Source organism: Ceratotherium simum, chromosome 7 (assembly GCF_057802395.1).
Source record: "Ceratotherium simum simum isolate JZ-2026a chromosome 7, ASM5780239v1, whole genome shotgun sequence".
In the NCBI taxonomy this organism is placed as follows: Eukaryota; Metazoa; Chordata; class Mammalia; order Perissodactyla; family Rhinocerotidae; genus Ceratotherium; species Ceratotherium simum.
The window spans coordinates 38668667-38693947 of NC_141906.1; the positions used below are offsets into that span (position 1 = coordinate 38668667).

General features: G+C 37.9%; 1 protein-coding gene across 3 annotated transcripts; it reads right to left on the reverse strand.

Moving 5' to 3' along the window:
- Positions 1 to 779: 779 nt before the first annotated feature.
- CCDC90B (coiled-coil domain containing 90B) lies at positions 780 to 19888 on the reverse strand. Of its 3 annotated transcripts, none has more exons than XM_087433530.1 (10): positions 19402 to 19884; positions 16754 to 16838; positions 14900 to 15019; positions 13582 to 13685; positions 8740 to 8841; positions 8044 to 8085; positions 7876 to 7947; positions 7415 to 7468; positions 5595 to 5709; positions 780 to 1602 (listed from the first exon to the last, which is right to left on the reverse strand). In XM_087433530.1, exons 3-10 carry the CDS (start codon positions 14982 to 14984, stop codon positions 1541 to 1543), a joined length of 636 nt encoding a protein of 211 aa, XP_087289656.1. In that variant the 5' UTR covers positions 14985 to 15019; positions 16754 to 16838; positions 19402 to 19884; the 3' UTR covers positions 780 to 1540. The 3 variants fall into 3 exon arrangements, with proteins under 3 accessions (XP_087289656.1, XP_087289655.1, XP_004434216.1); XM_087433529.1 differs by having other exon boundaries at positions 16756 to 16838; positions 19392 to 19517; XM_004434159.3 differs by lacking the exon at positions 16754 to 16838 and having other exon boundaries at positions 19402 to 19888.
- Positions 19889 to 25281: the final 5393 nt, after the last annotated feature.

Consider the following 25281-nt stretch of genomic DNA (forward strand, 5'->3'; position numbering starts at 1 on the left):
ATTCTTATTTACTGAGTAAACAAATGCACTATAGAGTTTGTTACAATGGAAACTTTTGGTTCTTATTTAATAATCCAATAAAAATTTATAATGTGCCAAGAATTTTCTTAGGCAAGAGGATTCTGAGATAGAAATGAAGTAGAATGTAACAACATAATATTAAACTAGAGAGAGTTTTGTTTTGAAAACAACTCAGCATTTAGATGTTTGAAGAAAATTTAGTTGGAAAGCCTCTGATACTCACTCACTGGACCATATGGGCCAGTCTTTTGACTGCTCTTTACTTCAGATTCCCTATTTATGACTAAATAAATGACAGGGTTATTTTGAATAACTAATGGATTATCAAACTTTTAAAGCTATTGCCAAGGCATTAAGAAACCTTTTGAAATGTTTAGCACTTCCTGGCCTTGGCTTCTTGATCTGGATAAAACTAAAGGTCTGAGATGAAAATGATATTTTGTACTTTCCTTGAAATGACCTGTATACTACTAACAGATACTATTATATATGAAAAAAAATATAGTAGACCCAATAACAACAAAAGTATGAATTTCCCCATAATTTTCTTGAGAGTAGGGGTTATATATCAATAGACATTTGTGGAATTGAAGTAAATCATAAAAAAAGCTTTATCAAATAAATTTAAGATGGGTTCCTAAGAAGCAGGGATAAACTGGTTTTTGTGAATCATAAAATTTTAAAATATATGTAATAATCAGAGCTCCAGATTTAGCAACTCTACAGATTTCATAGTGTCATACACTTGCACTAGGGCACACATTATTTTAAAATTTATTGTTTTAGTTCCTTACAAAAAAAATCAATCTCCAGCTATATGGTAAGTCACTTATTTAAAATCCAGACAACTTTATTATAATATTTTATTTTATATGAAAAGGTAATTGTGCAGGAGTTATCTGGGAAGATACATACAGTAACAAGTGTGTAGGCTTTGAAATGGTTTTCAAATTTGTTGCAGATACCAAAGAAATCCTATATGATTTACGTAATTGTTAAAGCAAACACAAGAAAACTCTGGTTCAGCTTCTATGAACTATCAAAAGGATAAAGACAAAAGGCTCTTCTATCTCAAATTAATACGTTTGGAATGGAGCTTTTCAACATAATAAAGACACATATGGAAAACAAAGACAGAGCCTGCGTGTAGTGGTTAAGTGGTTAAGTTCGTGCACTCAGCTTCAGTGGCCTGGGGTTCGCAGGTTTGGATCAAGCCATGCTGTGGCAGCATCCCATATAAAGTGGAGGAAGGTGGGCACAGATGTTAGCCCAGGGCCAATCTTCCTCAGCAAAAAGGAGGATTGGCAACGGATGTTAGCTCCGGGCTGATCTTCCTCCAAAACAAAACAAAGACAAAATACATCTTCCCATTCTAAAAGATTTCTTTTTAGTCCATATGTACTTTGAATAATGTTTTTGTATTAAGTTTCTACTGCAACTTTCAACGTTCAAAGTCAATCTCTCCTGGCGTGGCGTTCTAAGGAGTCAACAGCAGCAGGAAGAGCACAACATAGCCGTGTCACTCCTTTTTCCAGAGTCTATAAAATCCCAGCGCTATCGCTAGGCAAGTAAACACTGAGGCTGTGAAAAGAAGAAACCATGTTACAGATCATGCATTTGTGATTATTTTACAGAGACAAACAGAATAACATCATCTGCAGTTTAAATGAAGAGCAAAAAACAAATGAAATCCTACCAATTTTCTATCTTACGTTTTTCATTCCCTAGAAAATTAAGCTAAAGAGGGCAGGATTAATACCAATTCTTCTTAAAAGCTTCCTGTATTTTAAACCAGAATAAGGATGACAGTAATTTTAAAATGTAGATTATAAGTCAGAATCTATAAACTTTTTAAAAGTCATTATTAACATTAGTATTATTAACTACTTTAAATAATTATGAACTCTAATGTCAGATCTTATAAGTGAAAAACTATCTTACCTATATTAAAAGACACATATCATTCATAAGAAAATTTTAATTGCCTTTTCAGTAAATTTAAAAATAATTTTTCTCATAACTATTAAAAATTTATAAATAAAAAATGAAATTTTAATGAAAATCCCTAAAAAAAATCAATGAGGTAGAAGAAAAGGCAGAAAAAGCATCAGGCTTTTTAAACAGTAAATATACCACCTGCTCTTTGTTACATCATTCTGGACAGAAAACCTTCTATTCTACAGAAGCTGAATCTTTTAGGGACTCCCTAGTTTCTAGTTTGTGTAAACAGCCACAACTTTTAAAATACAGAGTCTGAGACAAAGGGCAAAGTTCTATGACTAAAGACACAAGAAATAGCCTCTCATAGTAAAGCTATCCTAATTTTAATGTATGAATTTAATTATACATTACCCCATTTCATCCCATTACTTACTGAAACTTTGTTAATGACAAGATCATTTCCTTAATTTTAAGAAATGGGATTAGGTGTTTCTAAGACACATAGGGAAGCTGGACATTTGAGGAGAAAGAATAACACTTCAAGTTTCTTGCCTTGTTGCCACTGGTCTATTATACATTCTCCCATTTGATCCTATACTGTTTTCCATGTTCCAGGCAGCGTGCTGAGCAATTACATACGTTACTTTATTTAACCACAATTAAAACCCTATGAGGTTAGTAATATTATTCCTATTGTATAAACAAGGCAACAAACCCAAAGTTATAATGCTAGCAAATGGTGGAACCAGGACTCAACACTATGTGGACCTGACTCCAAAGTTGTTGTTTTTAAAAAAACATTCTGTTATCCTTATTTATCCCTTGTGACTGAAGGACTCAATCTAATTTGTCATTTTTTGAGCCATATAGTGCTAGCTAAGTGGTTATAGTCTTTGCTAACCCAAATAGCTGATAAATTAAGTCAGACTAACAAATGAACACTTATTTATTGTGAGGAAGGAGGTATTTCATTCCTTTATTAGAATAAACAACACAATGGTTACTGCATTTAAGTTTCTCTCTCATTTCTGTTGTCAGCTGTTATTTCTCATTGCTGTCACTGTGCTATCCCAAATTGCTTTCAAATCTGTTGTTTATCTTCTATGGCCTGTCTAGGACACATCTACGTATATGTAAACTGCTCATGTGAGCATGTGCCTGGTACAGCTTAAGTATTCTGTAAGTGGTTTATTATTACTTGTCTGCCCAGAACAGAATCTCCTACATTTTACTATATAAAGTAAATGGAAACTGCCATTATCTTTACAGCTCTTCCCTCCTGGGCAACAGTGATCCGGGTTAAAAGGGTGATATTTGACCCAAGATGGGCCCTTCAGACTTCTTCCCTGGTATTTTCTGAATTGGAACTAAGGAAAGGGGTGAAACTGGAATGATATGAGTCTGGGAGCTACTGGTGGCCATGTTTCCAATCCATGGAGGAAGCTGGTATAAGAAAATGAGGCAGATATTCAGAGACAGGATATGGAGTAAGTTGTGATTCCAGTTATCCCTGGGGTCAAGCTATACCTCTGTCCTTTCGTAATTCAGTATGTAAGCCAATAAATTCCCTTTTATGCCTAAGCTAGTTCAAGTTGGATGTATGATACTTGAAACTAAAAGAGCCTTGACTGATACATGCTAGGAAACCAAATAACCAAAATGATTAAGATTTACAATTTTATAAGGATTTCTTCTCTAAGGGAAATGCAAGATATTTAATGCTGGGGCTTTATTAGTATTTTCTACTTTTTTTCCTGTGCTCATGATTGAATTCAATATGTGAATCTCAGGTAAGTGGAGTATTATTGTCTCACTGGCAACATCTCAGGTATTCTACGACCCAATGGATCCACTCCTGACATTAACTTCCCATCTACTGAGAGTGTGGGATTCGGATTTCCTAGAAGGCTTACCAGTAATAGCAGCAGTAAGCATATGTTTGGAGAAGGATAAGGAAGGAGAAAAAAATGCCTTCAGAACTGTTGGTTGCAAATCCTCAGTGAAAAAAAGGAAAGGAAGATATCTTAGGAAAGGTATTTTTCTAAACAATGACTTGCTGATTTCTTTTGCCACTGCCATTAAGTCTATTAGAGTGAGTCAGCCTTGTATATATCCACTTCTGAATGAAAGCTTCACCATCTTCAAACTGAGGGTAAAAAGGATTGTATTTTTAACTAAGATATTGATTCTTCAGGTAAATACTCGAGAGGAAGCTGAGTGGAATTTGAGATCTATTTTTAAAGTGGGAATGAACACTCCAAACTGGACTGTTTCAAAATTTCCCCTGAGAGTTACCATTGAACTGAAGATCTCTAGTTCCAGAGACTTTGCTAGAATAGGGGTTTTCCAAAACTTCTTTTAGCCTTAGAACCCTTTCTGCAAGTAAATCTTCAGCAGAAGCCCAATATTTTAAAAAGACGAAGCTGAGCCATTCAAGGTGAAGACAGGAAGTGGGTATGCATCAGCTGAGGGATGGGGGTTCCATCTTCACTCCTCCTGCCATCTCAACATAATTAGTAGCTGCCCAGAAAACCACCGGTGGTATAAATCAGCGCTTTTATTTTGGACGACAATTTAGATGTGCATAGCAATTTATTATACAGAAATACTAGCTCAAGGGCACAAAGATATGTTTATGTGTGTGTTTACTCAAACACAAACATACATATGGCTGTTTGGTGCAATATTGTTTTTAATAATGAAAAATTGGAAGCAAATGTCTGTTAGAGGTTTGGATAAATTATGGCATTTTCATACAAGGGAATACTATGCTTTCTAGTAAAAAGATGTCTATATATGTATTGATGTGGAAAGATATTTAAGACATTTGGTTAAACTGCAAAAAGTTATAGTCTGTACAGTATGATGTAGTTATTATTTTAAAAATCTGTAATGTTTACATACAGAAGAAAAAGCCTAGAAAGATATACACTACTAATAGTAAATACATATGGGTACAGAGTGGAAGCTTTTCACTTTTACTATATTGCTTTTGAATTATATGAAAAATTTATAATGAAAATATATTACTTTTTATAAAAAGAAAGAAAAAAGAAAAGTACTACTTGACTAGGGCATTCTTCTGACTCCTTGGGGCCCTGGAATTGGGTCAGGTCACATGGTACTTGAGGAGCTCAGGATGTGACAAATAATCTAATTTTGGTCTAGTATCTGTGCTCAGTCAGTTGGATTCAAGGTAGGAGGTAATTTTTTCCCCCTTTGCTTGCTATGATTTATAATGACCTATGTCTATTTTAGTTACCTTTCTCTGTAAGTCTACTCAAGTCCTTATGGAAAAGCATAGCAATAAAAATTAAATTTTCATTTTTTTCATTGTAGAATACCCAGTTTATCTTTGCATCATTTTGTACTTATGTTTATATATTTCTTTGGGATCCGTATGCTTTTTCCTATTAGTAAATTGTAGAGTTGCCTGTTAAACTTACATCCTAAACTTACTGCTTATTAAACTTACATTCTTTAGGCACTGCAGAGGACCAAGCAATAAAGGAAAACTGTTATAGCTCCTCTGTTTTTGCTTCTGTGCTGGCCATGGTTACCTTGGGAGGTAGTAGCTAACAGGTCTGAAAATCAAATGACAGTAATTCCTTTTCTGACAAACACAGCCTTACCTGCCAGATAACGAATTGTCTCAAGCTTGTTAGACTCCATCAGAGTTTTTAAAGAAGCAATTTCAGTGTCAATTTTATTACTGGTTTCTGAAATAATACTGTTGGTTTTGGTATCCTGTAGTAAATAAGAATAAATCAGACAATTAAATTTTGTTTCTATGTATTATGGACAAAAATATTTACATTAAAAAAACCCTCACTTATGGGCTAATTATTTATTACAAAAGTCTTAAGTGAGGAAACACAGAAAAGCCCCATGATATAAAAAATTAACATTACATGAACATGACAAACTGAGAAAAAATATTTCTTCTACTTTGATATTTGGAGACCATTTCTTAGGATTATCACATTCTGAGCACTGTCTACTAAGACCTCATAATAAGATATTTGAGACCTAAATATATAAAAGGATAAACTAAGAAGAAAAAATTTTATCACAGAGCTATGACTTCATGTGTATAAAGTCCTTAGGATATCACAGTTAAAATTTTAAATACATTTTGCAAAAGAAAAAACCCACCAGGCTTATAATATAAACTGGCACCATTGTTAAAGGAAACAGCAGGGCCGGCCCCGTGGCTTAGCAGTTAAGTGCACGTGCTCCGCTACTGGCAGCCTGGGTTGGGGATCCCGGGCGCGCACCAATGCACCGCTTCTCCGGCCATGCTGAGGCCACGTCCCACATACAGCAACTAGAAGGATCTGCAACTATGACATACAGCTATCTACCGGGGCTTTGGGGAAAAAAAAAGGAGGAGGATTGGCAATAGATGTTAGTTCAGAGCCGGTCTTCCTCAGCAAAAAGAGGAGGATTAGCACGGATGTTAGCTCAGGGCTGATCTTCCTCACACACACACACACAAAAAGGAAACAGCAGAAATGCTTGTTGGGTAACACTAAATGCTATGTATATAGGGGCTAAGGGGTAAGAAGAGAGGGAGAGAAGATGATACTTAGAGCTCAGAAATTAGCTGTGAGAGAATTTGTTGATTTCCTTGCTTATCTCCTTTATCTGGCCAGAAGTAAGAGAAGAGAATAGGATGTTTGGAAGGACAAATGAGACCTTCTCTTCTATTAAATTATAAGAAAGAAAGAGTAATGTCTCTTCTGTTAGAATGTAGACCAAATGCCTTTTACTTTAAAGAAAAGGACTAGGCTGAGTCAGAAAGCTGGGTTTTACTCAAGCCATAGAGACTATGATTACAATTGAGGATTACTGACAAGGTAAACAGCAGTTATGAGTATATGAGTATGGGGTTTAGAATCCAGTTTCATATCTTGGCTCTACCACTTATTAGCTCTGTGACCTTAACCTCCCTGTGCCTCATTTTCCAAACTGGTAAAACGGGAATAAGAGCGTCTACCTCACGGAGGCTGATATGAGGATTAAAGAAATTAATAGACAGAAGTAAAGCAAGTAAAACAATATCTAACATATAACAAACACTCAATAAATATTTATTATTTTTTAAAATTTTAAGATAATTATTTAATTCAACCTAGGCACGCAATTAAATACTAATTGTGAATGCTGTCTTTTAAAAAATGGTTCTTTTCTATGTAAAAGTAATTTAGTTAAAAATAAAAGTATGCTACCTGGAAAGCTTGATTCTGGCTCAGAGGTTACAGCTCAGACTACCATCCACCTGGTGGCAACTTCCCCCAAAGTGCTGGTTAACTATAGTAGCTATGAGATAATCATGGATTCTATAGGGCTAGCTTTTTAAAGTCCAAACTTATAAAATGATACACACAAAAGCAGTTACAAAGGCTCTCTGAGAGCTGTACAAAAGAGAAATTTTTACATAGTAGCTTACCTTTTTGGTAAATTCTGTGGTTGTTTCCATAAGTTTCTTTTCTTGATCTGTAAACTAAAGGATGTGACGTATCAGGAGGTTAAAAAAAAGACTAAAAGGAATAAACAACCAAGAAAGTACATTTAAAAGCACATTACGGGCTGGCCCCATGGCTTAGTGGTTAAGTGCGCACGCTCCGCTACTGGCGGCCTGGGGTTCGGATCCCGGGAGTGCACTGACGCACCGCATCTCTGGCCATGCTGAGGCCACGTCCCACATACAGCAACTAGAAGGATGTGCAACTATGACATACAACTATCTACCAGGGCTTTGGGGTAAAAAAAAAAGGAGGAGGATTGGCAATAGATGTTAGCTCAGAGCCGGTCTTCCTCAGCAAAAAAAAGAGGAGGATTAGCATGGATGTTAGCTCAGGGCTGATCTTCCTCACACACCAAAAAAACAAACAAAAAAAAGCACATTACCATATCTGTTACTCTGCTCCTTTCTAGGTTGATGTCCAGTTTATTATCTGCTCTGATTCGACTGGTTTCATTCTTTAAAGAAAACAAAAATATTAAAGTGATCTTGTAATGAATATTTGTTCTGAAATTAATAAAATATTCTGAAGTGGAAAAAAAAGTTTCACTTACTATCAGTTGTTGCTTAACTTGTTCTAATTCAATTTTCATTTTCTAGGTATAAAAAAGATCACATGCAATTGACATTAAACCAAAAGCCCATATTATGGTTTATTCAAAAAATCTGAAACTCTGGATTAGCAAAAATTGGACAATCTATGGATTTCTAATATACAATTTGATTAAAAATAAAGACAAAAAAAGAACTGCTAGTTCATCATATTCAGAAAATTCTTATGAACAAAACATTAGAAAATATATTTGTTTTAGTATTCTACTTTAAAAAAATGACTGATATTCTAAATTTAAAAATATCTAAGCTAGTGGATAACAAAATTCCAACTGAATTACAGAAACACATTTTTCTTTTAAGTGACAAAAATAATTAGTACAGAATCAAAATGGAAAATGCCATATTACTTTCAGTTCTGAGAACATAATACTGAGTTATACTAAAAATTTTATATAATATATACAGCTCAAAGATTTTTCCTTTTATGTGACTTTATAAGATACTACTCCTTTAGTATGCAAGAAACTGATTTATACATAGATTGGGTATGGTTAAACATATAGTATATTTTTATCTAAAAACTTGTTAATAATAATTTAATAACCACATAAAATCATTATTTTGTCCTATTATTCACCAAGTAGAATACTGGTGAGACCAGTTATTTTATTGGTATTAAATTACACATGTATCACCTCGTTCTCTGCTCTCAGATTTGCAAATTCACTTTTCTCTAGGATGACCATGTCTTTCCTGATGGAGTCCAAATGAGCCATTAGCTGTTGTACTGTTATTTCCTAGAAAAGCAAAATTCAAGTAACCTAGTGATCTACAGAATGCCATCCCTTTACATGGAATTGTTTTTATGAAACTTAAAAGAATTTGTGATCATGCTACAAAGTACAATGTTGCTTGGCTAAGTAAAAAAAAAACAAAACAAAACATATGAAACCTATATATCTGCAATATCAAAATGAAAAGGAACAGGAGATTCAAGGAAGAAAAAGTATTTCCCAGTAAAGAGAAATAAATGTCTAAGTCTTTTTATTGAAAGAACCCCAATAAAATGCTTATTTAATCTCTGAGAGTTCCTCAACAAATAATTATTTTTAATACCTACATGGAAAGGGTTTTCTTATGTTTTATTGCTTTGATTTTAAGAGATTTTCTACCATCAGAAAATTCTAGGGTACTGGATAAGACTCAGCAGTCAGGTACCAAAACAAAATAGGTAGAAGTATAGTTTAAATAATTACCCTGTGTCAGCATAACATAATTAGTTTTGTTTAAATTCTCTTCCTATATTTGGCACTGCAAAGAACATGTGAAAGAAAAGGGGGCCCCTATCTGATAGATTTATAAGCTTTTGCTTTGCTAGGGAGGGACATTTTTGTAGAAATGATTTAAGGCAGCCTTACAAAGAAAATGTAACTTTTACCATTAAACTTCTTAAAATCAGGTGGCTTGTTAACTCATCATTTATCCCTCGTTACCAGAAGAAAAAGCAGATGAGGATGTAACCTTGAAAAGGACCCTCTATAACAGGGTTTATAAACAAAACAAAAAAGCCCAAACAAGAACAGGATCACTAATGGAACTCCCATTTTTTGTCACAATTTGTGGCCTTGTTGCATTGTTGGGATTACTGTCCTCCACTGATTGATATGGGTGAGAAAGACTATTTCAAAACTGACTTGACTTTTAGAAAACAGAGGCTATAACAGTTCCAGATGCATGACCAAGAAATGACTCAGTCTTCAAAGGGTCTGGAATGCACACATCTTCTCTAAGTACAACTCTCAGATGGCAGTCACATAGAGTAGAGGTTAAAAATGTGAGTTCTGGGGGCCGGCCGGGTGGCACAGCGGTTAAGTGCGCACTCCGCTTTGGCAGCCTGGGGTTTGCAGGTTCGGATCCTGGGGGCACACTGACGCGCCGCTTGTCAAGCCATGCTGTGGCGGTGTCCCATATCAAGTAGAGGAAGATGGGCACAGATGTTAGCCCAGGGGCAATCTTCCTCAGCAAAAAAGAGGAGGATTGGCAACAGATGTTAGCTCAGGGCTAATCTTCCTCACACACACACACACACACACACACACAAAAGATGTGAGTTCTGGAGTCAGGCTACTTGGGTTTGAATCTAAATGCTGCCATTTACTGTGAGACCTTGGGCAAGTTATTTAACTTCTTTGACCTCCTCATTGGTAAAATGGAAATAATAACTGTACTCACACCTTATAGAGCTGTTTTGAAAATTAAATAAGATAATGCACATAAAATGCTTAAAATAATACTTAGCACATGGTTAGCTCTCAATGAGTGTTAGCTATTATTACCAATGAGAGCCATCTAATGGCTGAAGCGGGACAGTGTGACTCCAATGTTTTGATGTGGAGGAAGTGTTGCCTTAAATATTAATCCTGTCATAATATAAAGAAGTATTTTTTTACTGTGTATAACAGATACTCTGACTCTTGTCTTCCCTAACCCTCATCTATATTACTGGAGAGGGGGTTCATTTTCTTTTACGCAGTTCTGCTTGAAATATTCATGAGAATTAATTCATAAGTCATATAGAAGTGGCCTCTCGTGGTTTGTCAGTCTTGTTCTCCCAAAATATCATTATAAAGGATTTCTAAGACATTAAATATGTTATCTTTATTTAAATCTTTAATAAAATGTTACTTTATTGCCAAGACTACATAAGGAAGAACTGAAAATGTAATTACAAGATTTCTTGTCGAGTCTGAACCTGAGAATAAGGAATTGTACCGTGACTCTAATAGCCTCTTTTTATCTCCCATTCCTCCTTTAAATACAGTCTGTGACTCAAAAAGCCTACAAAACACAGGTGTCCATCTTCAAAAACTTTAAGTGGAAAAATATAATCCAGTATTAACTAGTCACGTCTATTAAAAGAGTGATCATTGTAACTGTTGTGGGGCCACCAGAGAATATGAATATACAGTAGTCCCCTTCTTATCCTCAGGGGATACATTCCAAGATCCCCAGTGGATGCCTGAGACCACGGATAGTACCTATCTCTATAAATACACTATGTTTTTTCCTATATAGTTAGCCCTCCATATACACGGGTTCTGTATACTCGGACTGAACCAACCACAGATCAAAAGGCCTACAATGGTTGGGTTGCATCTGTACTGAACATGTACAGACTTTTTTTTCTTGTCATTATTCCCTAAACAATACAGTATAACAACTATTTATATAGCAGTTACCTTGTATTAGGTATTATAAGTAATCTGGAGATGATTTAAAGTATACAGGAGAATATGTGTCGATTATATGCAAATACTACGCCATTTTATATAATGGACTTGAGCAACCGCAGATTTTGGTATCCACGGGGGTCCTGGAACCAATCCCCTGCGGATACCTAGGGATGACTGTACATACATACCTATGATAAAGTTTAATTTATAAATTAGGCACAGTAAGAGATTACTAATAATAACTAATAATAACTGATAATAACTAATAACTAATAATAAAATAGAACAATTATAACAATATACTGTAATAAAAGTTACCGTAGATCTTAGCAACCTCAGCATACGATTTTTTTTCTTTGCTTATTAAGTCAAAAACTTGCACCTTTTCACGTAAGGGAAGCACTTCACGGCTTCTCTTTGGCATATCTGAATTGCCAGCATCACTACACTTGTGCTTTGGGGCCATTATTAAGTTAAATAAGGGTTACTTGAACACAAACACTGCAGTACTGTGACACTCAATCTGATAACCGAGACAGCTACTGAGTGACTAACAGGTGGGTAGCGTTGAAGTGGGATAGTGTAAGATGTCATTATATTATTCAGAACTGCCCAATTTAAAACTTATGAATTGCTTATTTCTGGAATTTTCCATGTAATATTTTCAGACTGTGTTTGACCAAAGGTAACAACCCACAGAGAGTGAAACCGTGGATAAGAGGGGACTACTGTAATTCAGATTATAAGTGAATTCAGAATATAACTGAATTCTCAGATTGAGCAGACTTGACTTAATACGGCACTTTCTGAAGTGACCAAGTACAAGGCTTGTTTGCCTGTTGGCCCTGAGCCTCAGCCCCATCTTTCATGACAACTTTGTGCCTTATTCTATCCTAGAGGTGGGGTCAGCAGTGGGATTAGGCTTAAGGATGGAATGGGATTTTAATTTCACACACCAGTAATAAAAAAACCAAAAGGTGAGTAGCAACAGTCCTACATCCAGTCCTACATTTTGAATGCAGGAATAAATGGTCCTGGCAGGATAAAAATTCCCCAAACCACAGTTTTAATTCACTGATTATATTATAGGTAAACTTTAAAAAATCTGATTTAAGAGTAAATTACTTTATTAAAAATGTCAGTAGCTCCATTAGCTTTTTCGGGATAGCTCAGCGGTCTGGGGAAATTAATTAAATAACTGGCTTTCTCTTTAGTGGATTTAGTAGTCTGTTACGATCCTGAATAAATTAAGCTAAAATAATGCACACACAAATTTAAAGGCAAGTTAAATCTAGGGGTTGAATGCTTTTAATTCTAATTAATTGGAGTTTAGTAAAAAATATTTAAAAGCTTTTGATCCTGCATGACCTTTAAAGTAATGAAACTTTATGCAAGAGCTTCTAATTTTATGTAAGAAAGAAATCCTAAGTTCTCTCTGCTGTGAAATATTTATCTGAGGAAGGAAGCCTAAATTTGAAAAATTAAATTTAAAAAATCTAACCATAGGAAGAAGACAAATTCTTAAACATAGTGAATTAATTCATGATTGACAGACTATGAATTATTCCACAATTAAGCTCATTTAGCTTATTCTAGCCTATATATAAAATTATTGCTTTTTATCCGTAGCACCACAATGACAATGCTTGCAAATTACTCAACCTCTCTGATCCTCTCTTCAGTGGCAAAACACAATAATTCTACCTACTTTTTTCAAGGTTGTTAGAGGGATTAAATAAAATTATATGTGAGAAGTCCCCAGCACTGCACCTCTCACATCTTAAGTTCTTAGTAAATGGTATTATTTGACTTTAAGGATTTGTGTATCCAAATTAAAGCATCTTAGCCAGGTGATTTATGAAGTCCTTCCCAGCCATATAAGTCCTTTCTAGCTTTCTAAGTTTGTGAAAACTAACCAGAACAGACACATGACTGCAGTAAAATGTTCTGATTATACAGAAAGGTTAGCTCTTCTACTGTGGTGGATCTTCTATGGGGAAAAAGTTGTTCACTAACAATCTATTACCATCTCATGATTCAAAATAATACAATTATCTCACACAAGGCGATTTGACAAAATTTCATTCTCTGTGTTACCATAATTTTGCTGTGACTATTCTAACTCCTCAATCTCTCTAGATATTGACTTGACCAAAGGTTTTTTTTTGGGGGGGAGGGGTCCCTTTAGAGAGAACAGTAAGGAAGATGTAGGTGTGGTTGGGAGGTGGGTGGGTAGACAGAGACGCAGTTATGAAAAAGACTGTCTAATGAAACTGTCAGAAGTGATAAAAATGAAAATATTACCTGTTGAGCTTGAGTGACCATCTCCTTATAGATACTATCCAGGCTGACATTTGATAAAGTCGTCAATAATGACACAAGAGTTTTTGCTTGTGCTTTGTCAAATCCTGTAGGCAGCAAATAGGTATTTATATTTTTTAAAAAGTGAACATCGTTATCAGAATAGACAGCTAGAATGACTTTCCTCATCATTTAAATTGTTATACTCCTTAAGAAAATGGTCACAATTAAAAATTTGACAGATGATGCTAAATTACTAAAAGCACTCTACAATTTTAATTCCCACTGACCCAGTTCCCCACATCTACATCAATACTGGATATTACTAGTCTTTTTTAGTCTTTTTTTGAGTGTATAATTGGCATAAAAAATGGTATTGCAATTGTTATTTTAATTTATACTTAAGATTTGCATTTCCTTGGTCAAGCATCATTTATTGGTGATTTATATTTATTTTTCTGTGAGCTGTTTGTTTATAGCCTTTGTCCATTTTTCTATAAAATAGCTGAACTTTTTCTTATTAATTCATATTAACACTTTATTTATTAAAGCAACAGCCTGTCATGTGTTGGTAACATTTTTAACTTTATAGATATCCTTTGACTCATAGGTTTGAATATTTCTGTAGTCACATCTGTCAGTCTTTACTTTCATTGCTTTTGAGTTTTATATCTTGCTTCCTTACTCTAAAAGTCTAAAAATATCCTATATTCTAGTACTTTTTGTAGTTTTTATTTTATTTTTTATATTTAGCTTTTAATCAATCTGAAATTTTTTTTCAGTAAGGGGATCTAATATATTTTTTCCAATGGCTAGTCATTTATCATGTCATTTATTAAATAGATTTTCCTTTTCCTAATTTGTAATACCTTCTTTATTGCTTGCTAAATCCATATATATACATGTATTATGATTATATATATATGTTTTGAATGCCATTCTGTTTGGGGTCTGGAAATTTTTTGTGCTTGTTCTTTTTCTTTTTTGCTATTCTTACACATTGTCCTTGTATTTCCACATGGACTTCCGTATCAGCCTAGAAACTCTAGGGTTTTTTTCTTTTTTACATAATTGGAATCATTCTACACATGTAATTTTATGTAATGCTTTTCTCACTTAACATATCTTGACCATTTCTCATGTCAGTAAATATTCTTCAAGCAATACCATTTTTATGACTGTAAAATATTCCACTGTATGGATGGTTCTTTTATTTAAATAGTGACTCTTAATGGTTCATAACAGTTATATTATCTTGATTAGGTAATTTATTATGAGTGCTGTTAATTTTCTTCTTTCAAGAGGTACCCATGTTTCTCACCATGAGTTTCCAAGTCCTGAACCAATGCATGGGTATCAAAAGTTAACTTCCTTTGTTCTAAAGGAGTTATGTCCACTCGCCTCATATCATATCCTTCCTTGGTTGTGGTGGTTAAGAAATCTGGAAAGCGAAGACAATGGTTTTTTTATTTTTCTTGTAGTAACTAATAGAAGTATCACACTTTAGCTTCTAAAGCATTTTCCCCCATCTATTTATAATACACTTCCAACTTTTCTACTTAGGAATTCTGTAATCTCAAGCAAGATTTATTGACTCCTCTGCACCCCTGACTTTATCTGAAAAGTCTCTAACATTTTTTGTACATAGCAAACATTCAATAAGTGTTTCCTTTCCTTCTTTTAGTGTTCAGAAATATTTTATTTGTTGAGTCAGTCTGAAATCATAATATACTATGCACCAAAAGCTTTGGATATCACTACCACGTCTCTCATTACTGGTGAGCAGAAACTGCCCAACTCCCCTCAGTGCTCAGAAGTCCTTCATAGAGCTATGAACATCTTTTACACCTATAGCCCCATCTAAAGCAGCTTTCTGTACTCCACTCTCTTACATATCCACAGTTTATTTCCTACGTAGTTCTCAATTCTAATCTGAAATTATCTTGTTTACTGTTTGTCTCTCTGAACCAAAATATAAGCTCCAAGAGGCCTTGACTGTTTTTCATTATTGTATCTTCAGCACCTAGAACAGTGCCTGGCAAATAGTTGGGTCACAATACTTGATTGTTGAATCAATCAATGAATTTGATTTTAAATCCTGGAGTATTTACTGGTGTCAACACAAAAACCTAGGAAAGGTTTCTCACTTTTGAAATAAATGTCCTGTTTCAGTAAATTCATAATTTTTAACCTAGACACAGTATGGTCCTTTTCCAAATACTGCTGCTAAGTTTTATTAAAAGGCACTCTCTTTTGGGGAGAACTTTGCCCATACACAACTTCATTACTATTACTACATATTAAGTAAAATAACTGCTAATTAGTATAACTACTAAGCGAACACAAGGTACTATACTAGATACTTTATATACTGCCAAGTCAAGGTGGTATTTTCAACATTTGTAGATAAGAAAACCGAGCCTAGGACAGGTAAAGGTTTTGCCTAAGGTCACAAAGTCACTGGCAGATCAGGAGTCAGACTTAGATTCTTCTGACTGCAAAGCTCAGGCTCTTTCTGTCACCCCATGCTGTCTCTCTTATTCATCCTAAACCACTTAAGATATTCAGGTACTTAAAATACATAGCTGCAACCTCAGGTATTACTTTTCTGCTAGTATAGTGTAGGGCAGATGTGATTCCTTCCTATTTATCTTTCCAGCCAACAAACATTTGAGTGCCAGGCACTGTGTGAGGCACAGGGGCTGATGAGCAAAACCAGACATAACTGATGTTTTCATTGACTTTATAGACTAGTAGGCAGACAACAGGTGTTTTAAAAAAAAAATCTAAACATAAACTCTAAATTCATTTATTTATTTTTGTGAGGAAGATCAGCCCTGAGCTAACATCCATGCCAATCCTCCTCTTTTTGCTGAGGAAGACTGGCCCTGGGCTAACATCTGTGCCTATCTTCCTCCACTTTATATGGGACGCCACCACAGCATGGCCTGAGAAGCAGTGCCTCGATGAGCGCCCGGGATCCGAACCCGGGCCGCTAGTAGCGGAGCGCGTGCACTTAACCGCTACGCCACGGGGCCGGCCCTAAACTCTAAATTCAAATGATAAAAGAGTAACGTCCAGTCCTTTAGATTAATTCATTCAAATACCCAAATGTATTCTGTTTAACCAAAGATAAGAGAAAGCAGATGTAAAAGTGGATCAATTTTGAACACACACGTTAGTACAGTGGTCAGCAATCTTTTTGGCTTTGAGTGCCATCTGGAAGGGTTAAGCAGTGTGCCTTTGTGTGTCAATTAGACCTAAGAACGGGGAGAAAAGGACAAATTAGAGGAAAAGGAATGGCAGATTTCAATAATAGTTTCAATAATAATTGCATTAGGAATAATGATTGGTACCCTTAGTTACCTACCTTGATTAGAAGTTCGGTCTTTTATTTGGGGTTTAGAGGAAAAAAATCAGTAATAATATTTATAAACATTTTACTGTTTTCACACCTATTAATTATTATCCTTAAAATTCTCATGTTATGGATGAGGAAAACTAAGGCTCAGACCAGCTCAATAACTAGAGGTCTCATGGTCTCAGAGCTAGGCAGGTGAGTACACAGTTCCTCTGACTTCAGTCAATGAACATTTGAATGCCTTCCACAAAGAGAAGCTTCCTACTGAACTTGGGATAGAGAGCAAATACCTTAACACTGCCAGCAAATCTTTGCAGGGTGCAGCTCCAGTCTCATGTGCCCCCACGCTCTCTGTCCCCCCTGGCTCTCAAGGGCTGTTTTATTTTAACTCCAGACATGCCATGTGCCTTCCCATGCACCCCTGCCCAGCCCGTTCAGAAAGCTCTGCTTTTCTTTGCCTACTCATTATTATCCTTTAGAGTTCAGTCCGAAAGTCTCTTCCTCCGGAAAGCCTGCCCAGACTCCTTCAGGTCAGGTCTTTCTTGTTAGGGTCTTTCACAGTATCCTGTTTTTTTGCCATACTGCTCACAATTTACACATTTATGTAACTGATAACTGTTTAACTTCCCCACTAGGCCAGAGCCTGCAGGCCGCCACCACCTGTTTTTCTGAGCAGCTTTGCTGTAATACGGCCATGCTCATTCACGTGTGTGTTACCTGCGGCTGCTTTCATGCTGCCACGGCAGAGTAGCTGCAAGTGACTGTATGGCCTAAGGCTCTGCCAAGTCTGGGAAGCAGTAATGAACTAGGAGTCTGGCACTATTGGTCATAAAACTTAAGACAAATCCCATCACCTTCCTGTGCCTTCTCTTCTTCATCTTTAAAAAGGGAATTGGACTAGATGGCAACAAAGATCTTTCCATGGGTCAGAGGTCAAATTTTTCAAATTCCTTGATTACTGACATTATTAGGCAAGTTTAAACTACTTGTACACAGTAAACATTCAGTAATATATTGAACCAATAATGTGATGAGGGACACAAATCAAGTGTAAGGGGCCACTTAAGTTTCTCCAAGAACACTCAGATTCAAGTGGGGGTAACTCAACAAGTATGTTGAAATATTATCATTTCCTTATGATGATGTATTTTCCAGTATGATATGTACTTTAAAGTTCATTCTTGGGCCGGCCCCGTGGCTTAGCGGTTAAGTGCTTGTGCTCCGCTGCTGGTGGCCCAGGTTCGGATCCCGGGCACTTACTGACGCACCGCTTCTCCGGCCATGCTGAGGCCGTGTCCCACATACAGCAACTAGAAGGATGTGCAGCTATGACATACAACTATCTACTGGGCTTTGGGGGAAAAAATAAATAAATAAATAAAATTAAAAAAAAAAAATAAAGTTCATTCTCTAAAAATGTTTAATATTGTTTTCATTTGAATATGTAAACAAGGTATATCTCTAAAAGTTTACAAAGATAGGATTGAGATTGGGGTGATTTCCCAGGGTTCAAAAAATGCTACCTCCTTTTATGTAAAATCCATCCTAATATGTACGTATGCATGCTAATCACCCAAATACATAACCAAAGACCTTGTGAAGGATCTTGGCAGCTCAACAGCAGTCATAATTATAGATAGGCAGTCAACAAATGCAGTCTTGCTGTGTGAGTAAAACGAAATAATGAGCAAAACAGCACAAAGCACAGTGGGTACCGGGTGGCTCAACTCCCTTGGCACTTAAGATTTAAGGTGACCAGAACATGCTAAGGTTAGTACGAGGTGCCTACTGTGTGGACAACCTTCAAGAGTTTAAAAATTGGAGGAAAAAAAGATTCTGGAAACGTCTCTCAGAATAAAGTCAGATATCCTTCAGGACATACTGCTAACAGGGGGGCCAGCTAGTTCAACACTTATAACTTCTGGCATTCACGTTTTGTCTTTGTTTTTGAATGGCTCCTACGTGATTGCAGAGTACTGAAAATTACAGCGGAAATAAAGCAGACCTGACCTGAAATGTATGCTGTAGTCTACCGAAATCCTGGGCTCGAAGCCAGCACCCACATAACAGTCTAAGTTTGACCATGCCACGAAAGAAATCAAGGCTCCGCAAAACAGATTAGCTTAACGCTTGCTCTGACCGGGCTACGAGAGGGCGGGGATTATCAGCCTCATTTGATGCTAAGAAGGAAACAACCGGTCAGCAAGAAGCCTGGCGGAGCTCTAGTGGTGGAGCCAAATGGAAACCCCAGGCTCGCTCTCAGAAGAGGAAGGCGGTCCTCTTTTCAGTCCTCGCCCTTCCCGCCTCAATCTAACGGGGCGACAGCGAGCAGCAGGGTCGCCAGCGCCAGGAGTTGGGTGGGAGGAGGGCGTGGCACTCTCGCCTCCCCCTCGCCGGAGCGGGCGCGAACCACCGCCATCGTCTCCCTAGAGAGCACTCAGGTGCCACGTGCCTTTTCTCACCTCTCCGCAGGGCCGGCGAGAAACGCCCGCGGCGGGTTGAAAGCCGGCGACCCCCGCTGCCTTCAGAACGCAGGAGCCGCCAGACACAGCGACCCCACATGTCCCCAGTTTTCGGGTTGGGGGGAGGAGGCGAAAGGTTCGATGAATCACGCTCAGGCTTTCGGGCAAGGTAGTTCTGGCACCATGAGGATGCTGGGAAATGTAGTTTTCGGCCTGCAGCAGGATCCTGTCCCAGGGCAGGCTCGACCCACCTTCCCGCAAAGCTGGGCCTCTTCACGGACGGACCCACAGTTCACTAGCATCATTCAGAGCGGCTCCGCTTCTCCCACCGTCCCACCCGTGCACGTCATTACCGCCCTTAGAAAGCGGGATCTTGTCTGAGAACCTTCCGGCACCCGTTTCCTGGCAATGACATACACCGAAACAGCAGAAACCCCCTGGATAGCCAGCGGCCATTAAGCGCTTGGGCCGGTGGGAAACGGAGTCACATCTAGCCGCACAGCAACCCGGGACCTGAAGTCTGCGGCCGCTGAGCAGTCTGGGGGCTCGCGAAGAAGCCTTCCGGGAAATGTAGGCCAGCGAGCCCCTCATTCTTGCTGCTTCGTATCCTGCTGCTTTGCCCTCTGGTGTACAGGAGGACGAACTTTAGTTGGTTTAGTCCCTGTTCAGGGAAACTCAATTCTTCCGTTTCTGGGGTGGTGCTGATTTTCACCACTTATTCCTTTCAGACCTCAGTTACTCCAGACTTTGCTCCACGTGGTAAAATGCTGAAAATAAGAACACAGTAGTTGTGGGGTTCAAATGTGCTAATATATTCTATGTAAATTCTAAAGTGGTACACAATTGTTAGGTTTCAGTGGCTTAATTATTCTCACAAGGATGTAAACAGTTACCACTGGATTTTTCTAGGTATTTGTTTTCGAAGCTTTGTCAGCATCAGCTATGCAACAAGCGCCATGCTAAACACTGAGGCACATTAAAAGAACAACGCTTGATTCGCCAGCTAGGGCCTTAGACAGTTTATGGAGAGGAAATATAAATGGCTATTAAAAAATTGAAAAAAAAGGACAGTTTAATCTCACCAGTTTAAAAAAAAAGCAACACATAAAGATTACCATTTTTACCTAGTAAAGATTTTTAAAAAAATTATTAATACTAGCAAATATGCAATTAGATAGGGCCACTCATGCTGCTGGCAGAGTGTAAGTTGGTACAACATATTTGGAAAGCAATTCCATAATATATGAAACTCTAAAGAGTATGTAGCCAGAGTTTCGCTTCTAAGAAACTATCCTAAGAAAAAATAATCACATCTGTAGCTGAGATTTTAAAAAATTATAACCCTTGTGGTGTTATTTATAATAATGAAAAATTGGAAATAATCTAAATATTCAGTGAGTCAGTAACTTGCAGAAATGTCCCAAATTGGAATATTATGCAATCATTAAATATTTAAAAAAAAAATCTTAGTGACAGGAAAATTCTTAATTTACATATATACATATCAAATATGATTATAATTCTGTTAAATGATATGATCTCTGCTCTGAAGGAGCTCACAGCCTACTGAAAGATACAGACCAGTAAGTGGGACCACAATCTTTTTACTTACCTTAAATTAAATAATGATTATAAAAAAAAAGTGTACCTCTTTATATATTAATACATATTGGTTATTTTTGTATTATTGTAAAACTATCTCCCCAGTACAAATAAAGAGTGTTGATTAGTCACATGACCAAAGCTGGGCCAATCATGGAACGGGAATTGGAGTCAGAGATTCGTAATTATCTTCTGAAGCTGCCTAGAACTACAGCAAGTGAAATTTGGGAGCTGAGACAGCCATGTTCTGCCAAGTGGGCTGGAGAAGTACAGAGAGGCAGAAGCAGAGACAGCAGATGGAGTGAAAGTCCAGATGGTATTCAGCTAATAGATTTAGCCACTCCCTGAGACCTCTCTAATGCTCCTGTGTGTTTCCAAACTCTTCATTGTTGCTATTATTTGTATGCTGAAAGTCTTAATTTATAAAAATATTTTCCCATAAATTTGTTAGTATTTTCTCATTAAGTGTGTTGAGGGAATAAAGGAGATAATACATATAAAATACTTAGCACAGTACATGGCACATATAAAGGCCCAATAAACAGTAGCTATTTTTATTAATAATGTCTGTTGACTTTACTCAGTATTGGGAGATAATTCTCCCTGGATCTCTCATGTTTCTGTGTGCCTCCCACGTCCTCTCTGCCTTTTGTTGTGAACTCTCTTTTTAAGGAAGTTTGTATAATGAACAGCCTTGGGAAATATAGTATCTCCCTCTGGAGCAAAAGGCCTCATGCTTACTGCCTATTATAAAAGATTTGGATTTTTCTAGCTCAGGGTTCCTCTCTGCAATGCAATCCACTGCACACTAAGGCACATACCTGGGCCTATCTGCGTCATCTCCATGGGATTTGGGAGCAAGGGGAACTGACGTGAATATGCTGATGCTCATCCTTGCTTGCTGTGCCATGAGTAATTACGTCCTTTGTCTCTGGCCAAGGAGCCTCATGTCTTCCGCCAGCATCCATGCAACTGTGGCAGGCTAACTTGTTATCTTGCCAATAGAGTAAGATCTCAGACCCTTCACAGTTCTTGGCAATCATTGCCCTTCTCTGGACTTCTAAAAAATTTTTCATTTTTTCAGTTTCACTCACAGAAATATCTGAGTGCCAGCTAGGTTTAAGGCTAGATGTTGTGAGGAGTGTAAAGAACCATATCTCAGTCCAACATTTGCGTTCCTACCGTATGCAAAGATTGTTGCTCTCCAAGAACTTGTAATATAACTGGCAGAAGAGAGCAAGTATACTAATGGCTTCAACACAAGACAGTAATAGATTAGTGTCATGTAAATGTTACGGAAAAGAAATCCTTTGGTTTAGTTGAGGATGATACTTTTTGGTCATAGTTATTAAGAAGAGATCAGATTTGAGCCCTGTTTTTAAGGGTTTAAGTGTTTAAGGTAGAGATTGTAGGGACGAGGTCTAAGAGAGAGGATTGGGGCAAGCAAGGACACTTGAGTAATCTCCATGCTCCTTCCCCTTTTGGAGCCTTCGCACGTGGTGGTCTCTCAACTTGGAGCACTCTCTCTTCCTCTTTACCTGGTTAATTCCTTCTTATCCTTCTGATCTCATTTTAAATGCCACTTCTTTAGGGGGTCCCCCCTCCCTGCATGTAGATTTTGTGTTTTTGTCGTGGGCTCCTATAGCAACCCAACCTTCCCATGTCACTTCTTATTTGTGTCCTCCATGATGGGAGAGAGACAGCTCTCACTGTTTTCTCCAACCACCTAGCAGAATGCCTGGCTCATAATGAGCCTTTGGTAAATATGTGTTGAATCAGTGAATAAATGTTCAAAATAAAGCCGTTGTTTGATGAGGAGACCTGATAAACTGGGGCATAAGAGTCATTTGGAAGATTGGGTGGAATTGGGGGAGATAAAACTGAAAAAAAGAAGAAGAAAAAAGACCAAGGAATTTGGGTTTCATACAGTAGACTCTCAGGAGATTGCAAAAGTTTTTGAGCCCAAGTTGATAAAAGCCAGTCTGAGTGCCTTTCCAGAAAACACTATTTGCCATTCACTAGCACAGGCTAATGAATCAAGACACCTCCCAGTATCTGATGAGGTGGCCTGGCTGTGAGAAATGCTCTCCTTCTGAAAGCCTAGCTTATCCATACCTCAGAGGCCAAGAGGGTAGCAGGGAAGTGGGGCCTGGTTTTTTCATTGCAAAGGACCACTTTTATTATGTTTTTACCATGATAAGCCCCAAATTTAAGCAAGTCTTACACTTTTTTACCAACCACATGTATAAAGCCATTACTTATTTTCCTGTTTTCAATTAATTCAAGACATAGATAACTAGTGAATGGGAGGTAAGCAGTGCCGATCCAACACCAAGCTGATAACTTCTAGCTGAAGGCAAAGATACTTGCCAATTTCTTCGGTGGTTTCCAGTTTCAGCTTCGGTGATGGAACAATTTCCTTACACATTTTGAAATGCCAGGACCCTCTCGAGGACCCCAATACTCTTTCCTGTGATGCCCAGAGGTCTGGGGACCCAGGCTGGGCATAATTGCATGACACGGCCAGAGGCCCTCCAGCTCTGTAAATGTAGCTCTGGTGACTTCAAGGAGAGAGGACGCAGCGTGGACCGCTCTCACTGGTCAGTTCTTTCTCAGAATAGGTGATGTCAAGGAATCCCAATGCATTTTTTAAAGCAGGTCAATGAGGCATTGAGAGAGAGACAGGACCCAACGGGCTCCGTTTCCTTCCTTAGCTTACTTGGAATTCTTGACACTAGAGGGAGTATGTGAACAGAACAGAGGACAATCCTTTGCCTTTGTTTCTACAACTAAATTTTATGGTTTTTGTCCAATCTTTGAATCCGAGGAGCCCATTGTCACAAAAGCTTTGTGTTATTTTATGTTAATCTCACATTTTTCATGGCTTGAAAGTGACCACTAACCCATGTCCCCCACAAATCTGGGGAAAATATTTTCCTGATTGTCCTAGGGGGAGGCAATGACACCCAATTACAAGTTTGCTGATGACAATGAATCAAAGAAAAGAATGATTAAAGGAAAATAAAAGAAAAAGGAAGAAAAGAATTGTTAAAACATTATATACTTTGTAATGTTACATCATATCTGACAGTATTTCGCATTGATTATTCATTTATTCCTTCAACTAATCCTTGTTGAGCACTTTTTACGGTGCCAGCCACTGTGCTCAGCCATGAGGATCCAGACAGAAGACACAGTCCTGCCCCCAGGTTACTATCAGTCTAATTGTAATCAATATATGTGATGAAGGGAAGTATAGGCTGTGGAGAGAATGCATAATTCAGGCTTATACTACCCAAAGCAGGGAGCCCTGGGAAGGCTTGAGTTTGGAAGGATGGGTAGAAAAGTCGTTTAGTTAAATGGATTTGGTGGATGGTGGCATGGGGTATGCTGTATGCAAAAAGCAACAGCACTTGCAAAAGCCAGGAAGTATGTGTGAGAGAGCCTGGTTTGTTTGAGAGGATGGCTGGAGCAAGGGTTCAGGGTATAAGTATTCAGAAGGCGAGGTTGGAAAACGTGGGGCTGGCCCTCAAGTTCTCTTTGACTTCATCCAGGGGTAAAAAGGAATCGCTGAAGGGCGTTGGGCTGGCGAGTGGCATTGAAAAGAAAGGATCTTGCCCTGCTCTTTGCTCAGTCCTCTTGTCTGGACTTTCAGGAATCACGGCCGTGTATTTCACCTAGGTCCCTGTCCTAGATACGGGCCTAAGGAGGTTCAAGACCCCCTATTTCCTGACCAGGGATGATCCCTTGTCTGGCAAAGTCCACAGCTCCAGCCTCAAGGTGCCTGATCAGAGAAGCCTTCCTCACTGTATGGCTTGCCTGCCTTGAATCTCACAGGGACCTGCCTGGGAAATAGGATTTTGGAGTCTCCTCATTCTTTGGGGCCCAATTTCTGCCCTGGGGTATAGGAGAGCTGGCAAATCTCACCAAAGCCTCGTCATGGCCCATGTTCTCCCTCCCCAACCATAGAGTGAGACATTCTTCCCCAAAGAACTCCTCATATACGGGTGTGGCTTTACCTCTTCATGTAAGCTCGTTCCTATACATTAGCTCATTTGAGCTCCTCAGCAATTCCATGAGTTGGGTATTATTGCTCCTATTTTACAGATGGGAGAACTGAGGCTCAGAAGGCTGAAGTGACCTATCCTAGGTCACAGAGCAAGTGGTGGAGATCAGAAGTGAACACGCTGCACTCTGTACAGAGAAGTCACCCCTGTTACTCTCCCTTCCACCATGTGTTTTCCTTGGGCATGTATTGTGCAATCATGGCTTCTCTTA

Coding starts and splice junctions, on each gene's coding strand:
- CCDC90B (XM_004434159.3), bottom strand. CDS start 19,501: ATGTGGGGTCGCTGTGTCTGGCGGCTCCTGCGTTCTGAAGGCAGCGGG. Junction 15,020..19,401: donor CTCGCCGGCCCTGCGGAGAG/GTGAGAAAAGGC, acceptor TTCGCTTTCCAG/ATTTCTTAACCACCACAACC. Junction 1,603..5,594: donor GACAATTCGTTATCTGGCAG/GTAAGGCTGTGT, acceptor TTCTTTTCACAG/CCTCAGTGTTTACTTGCCTA.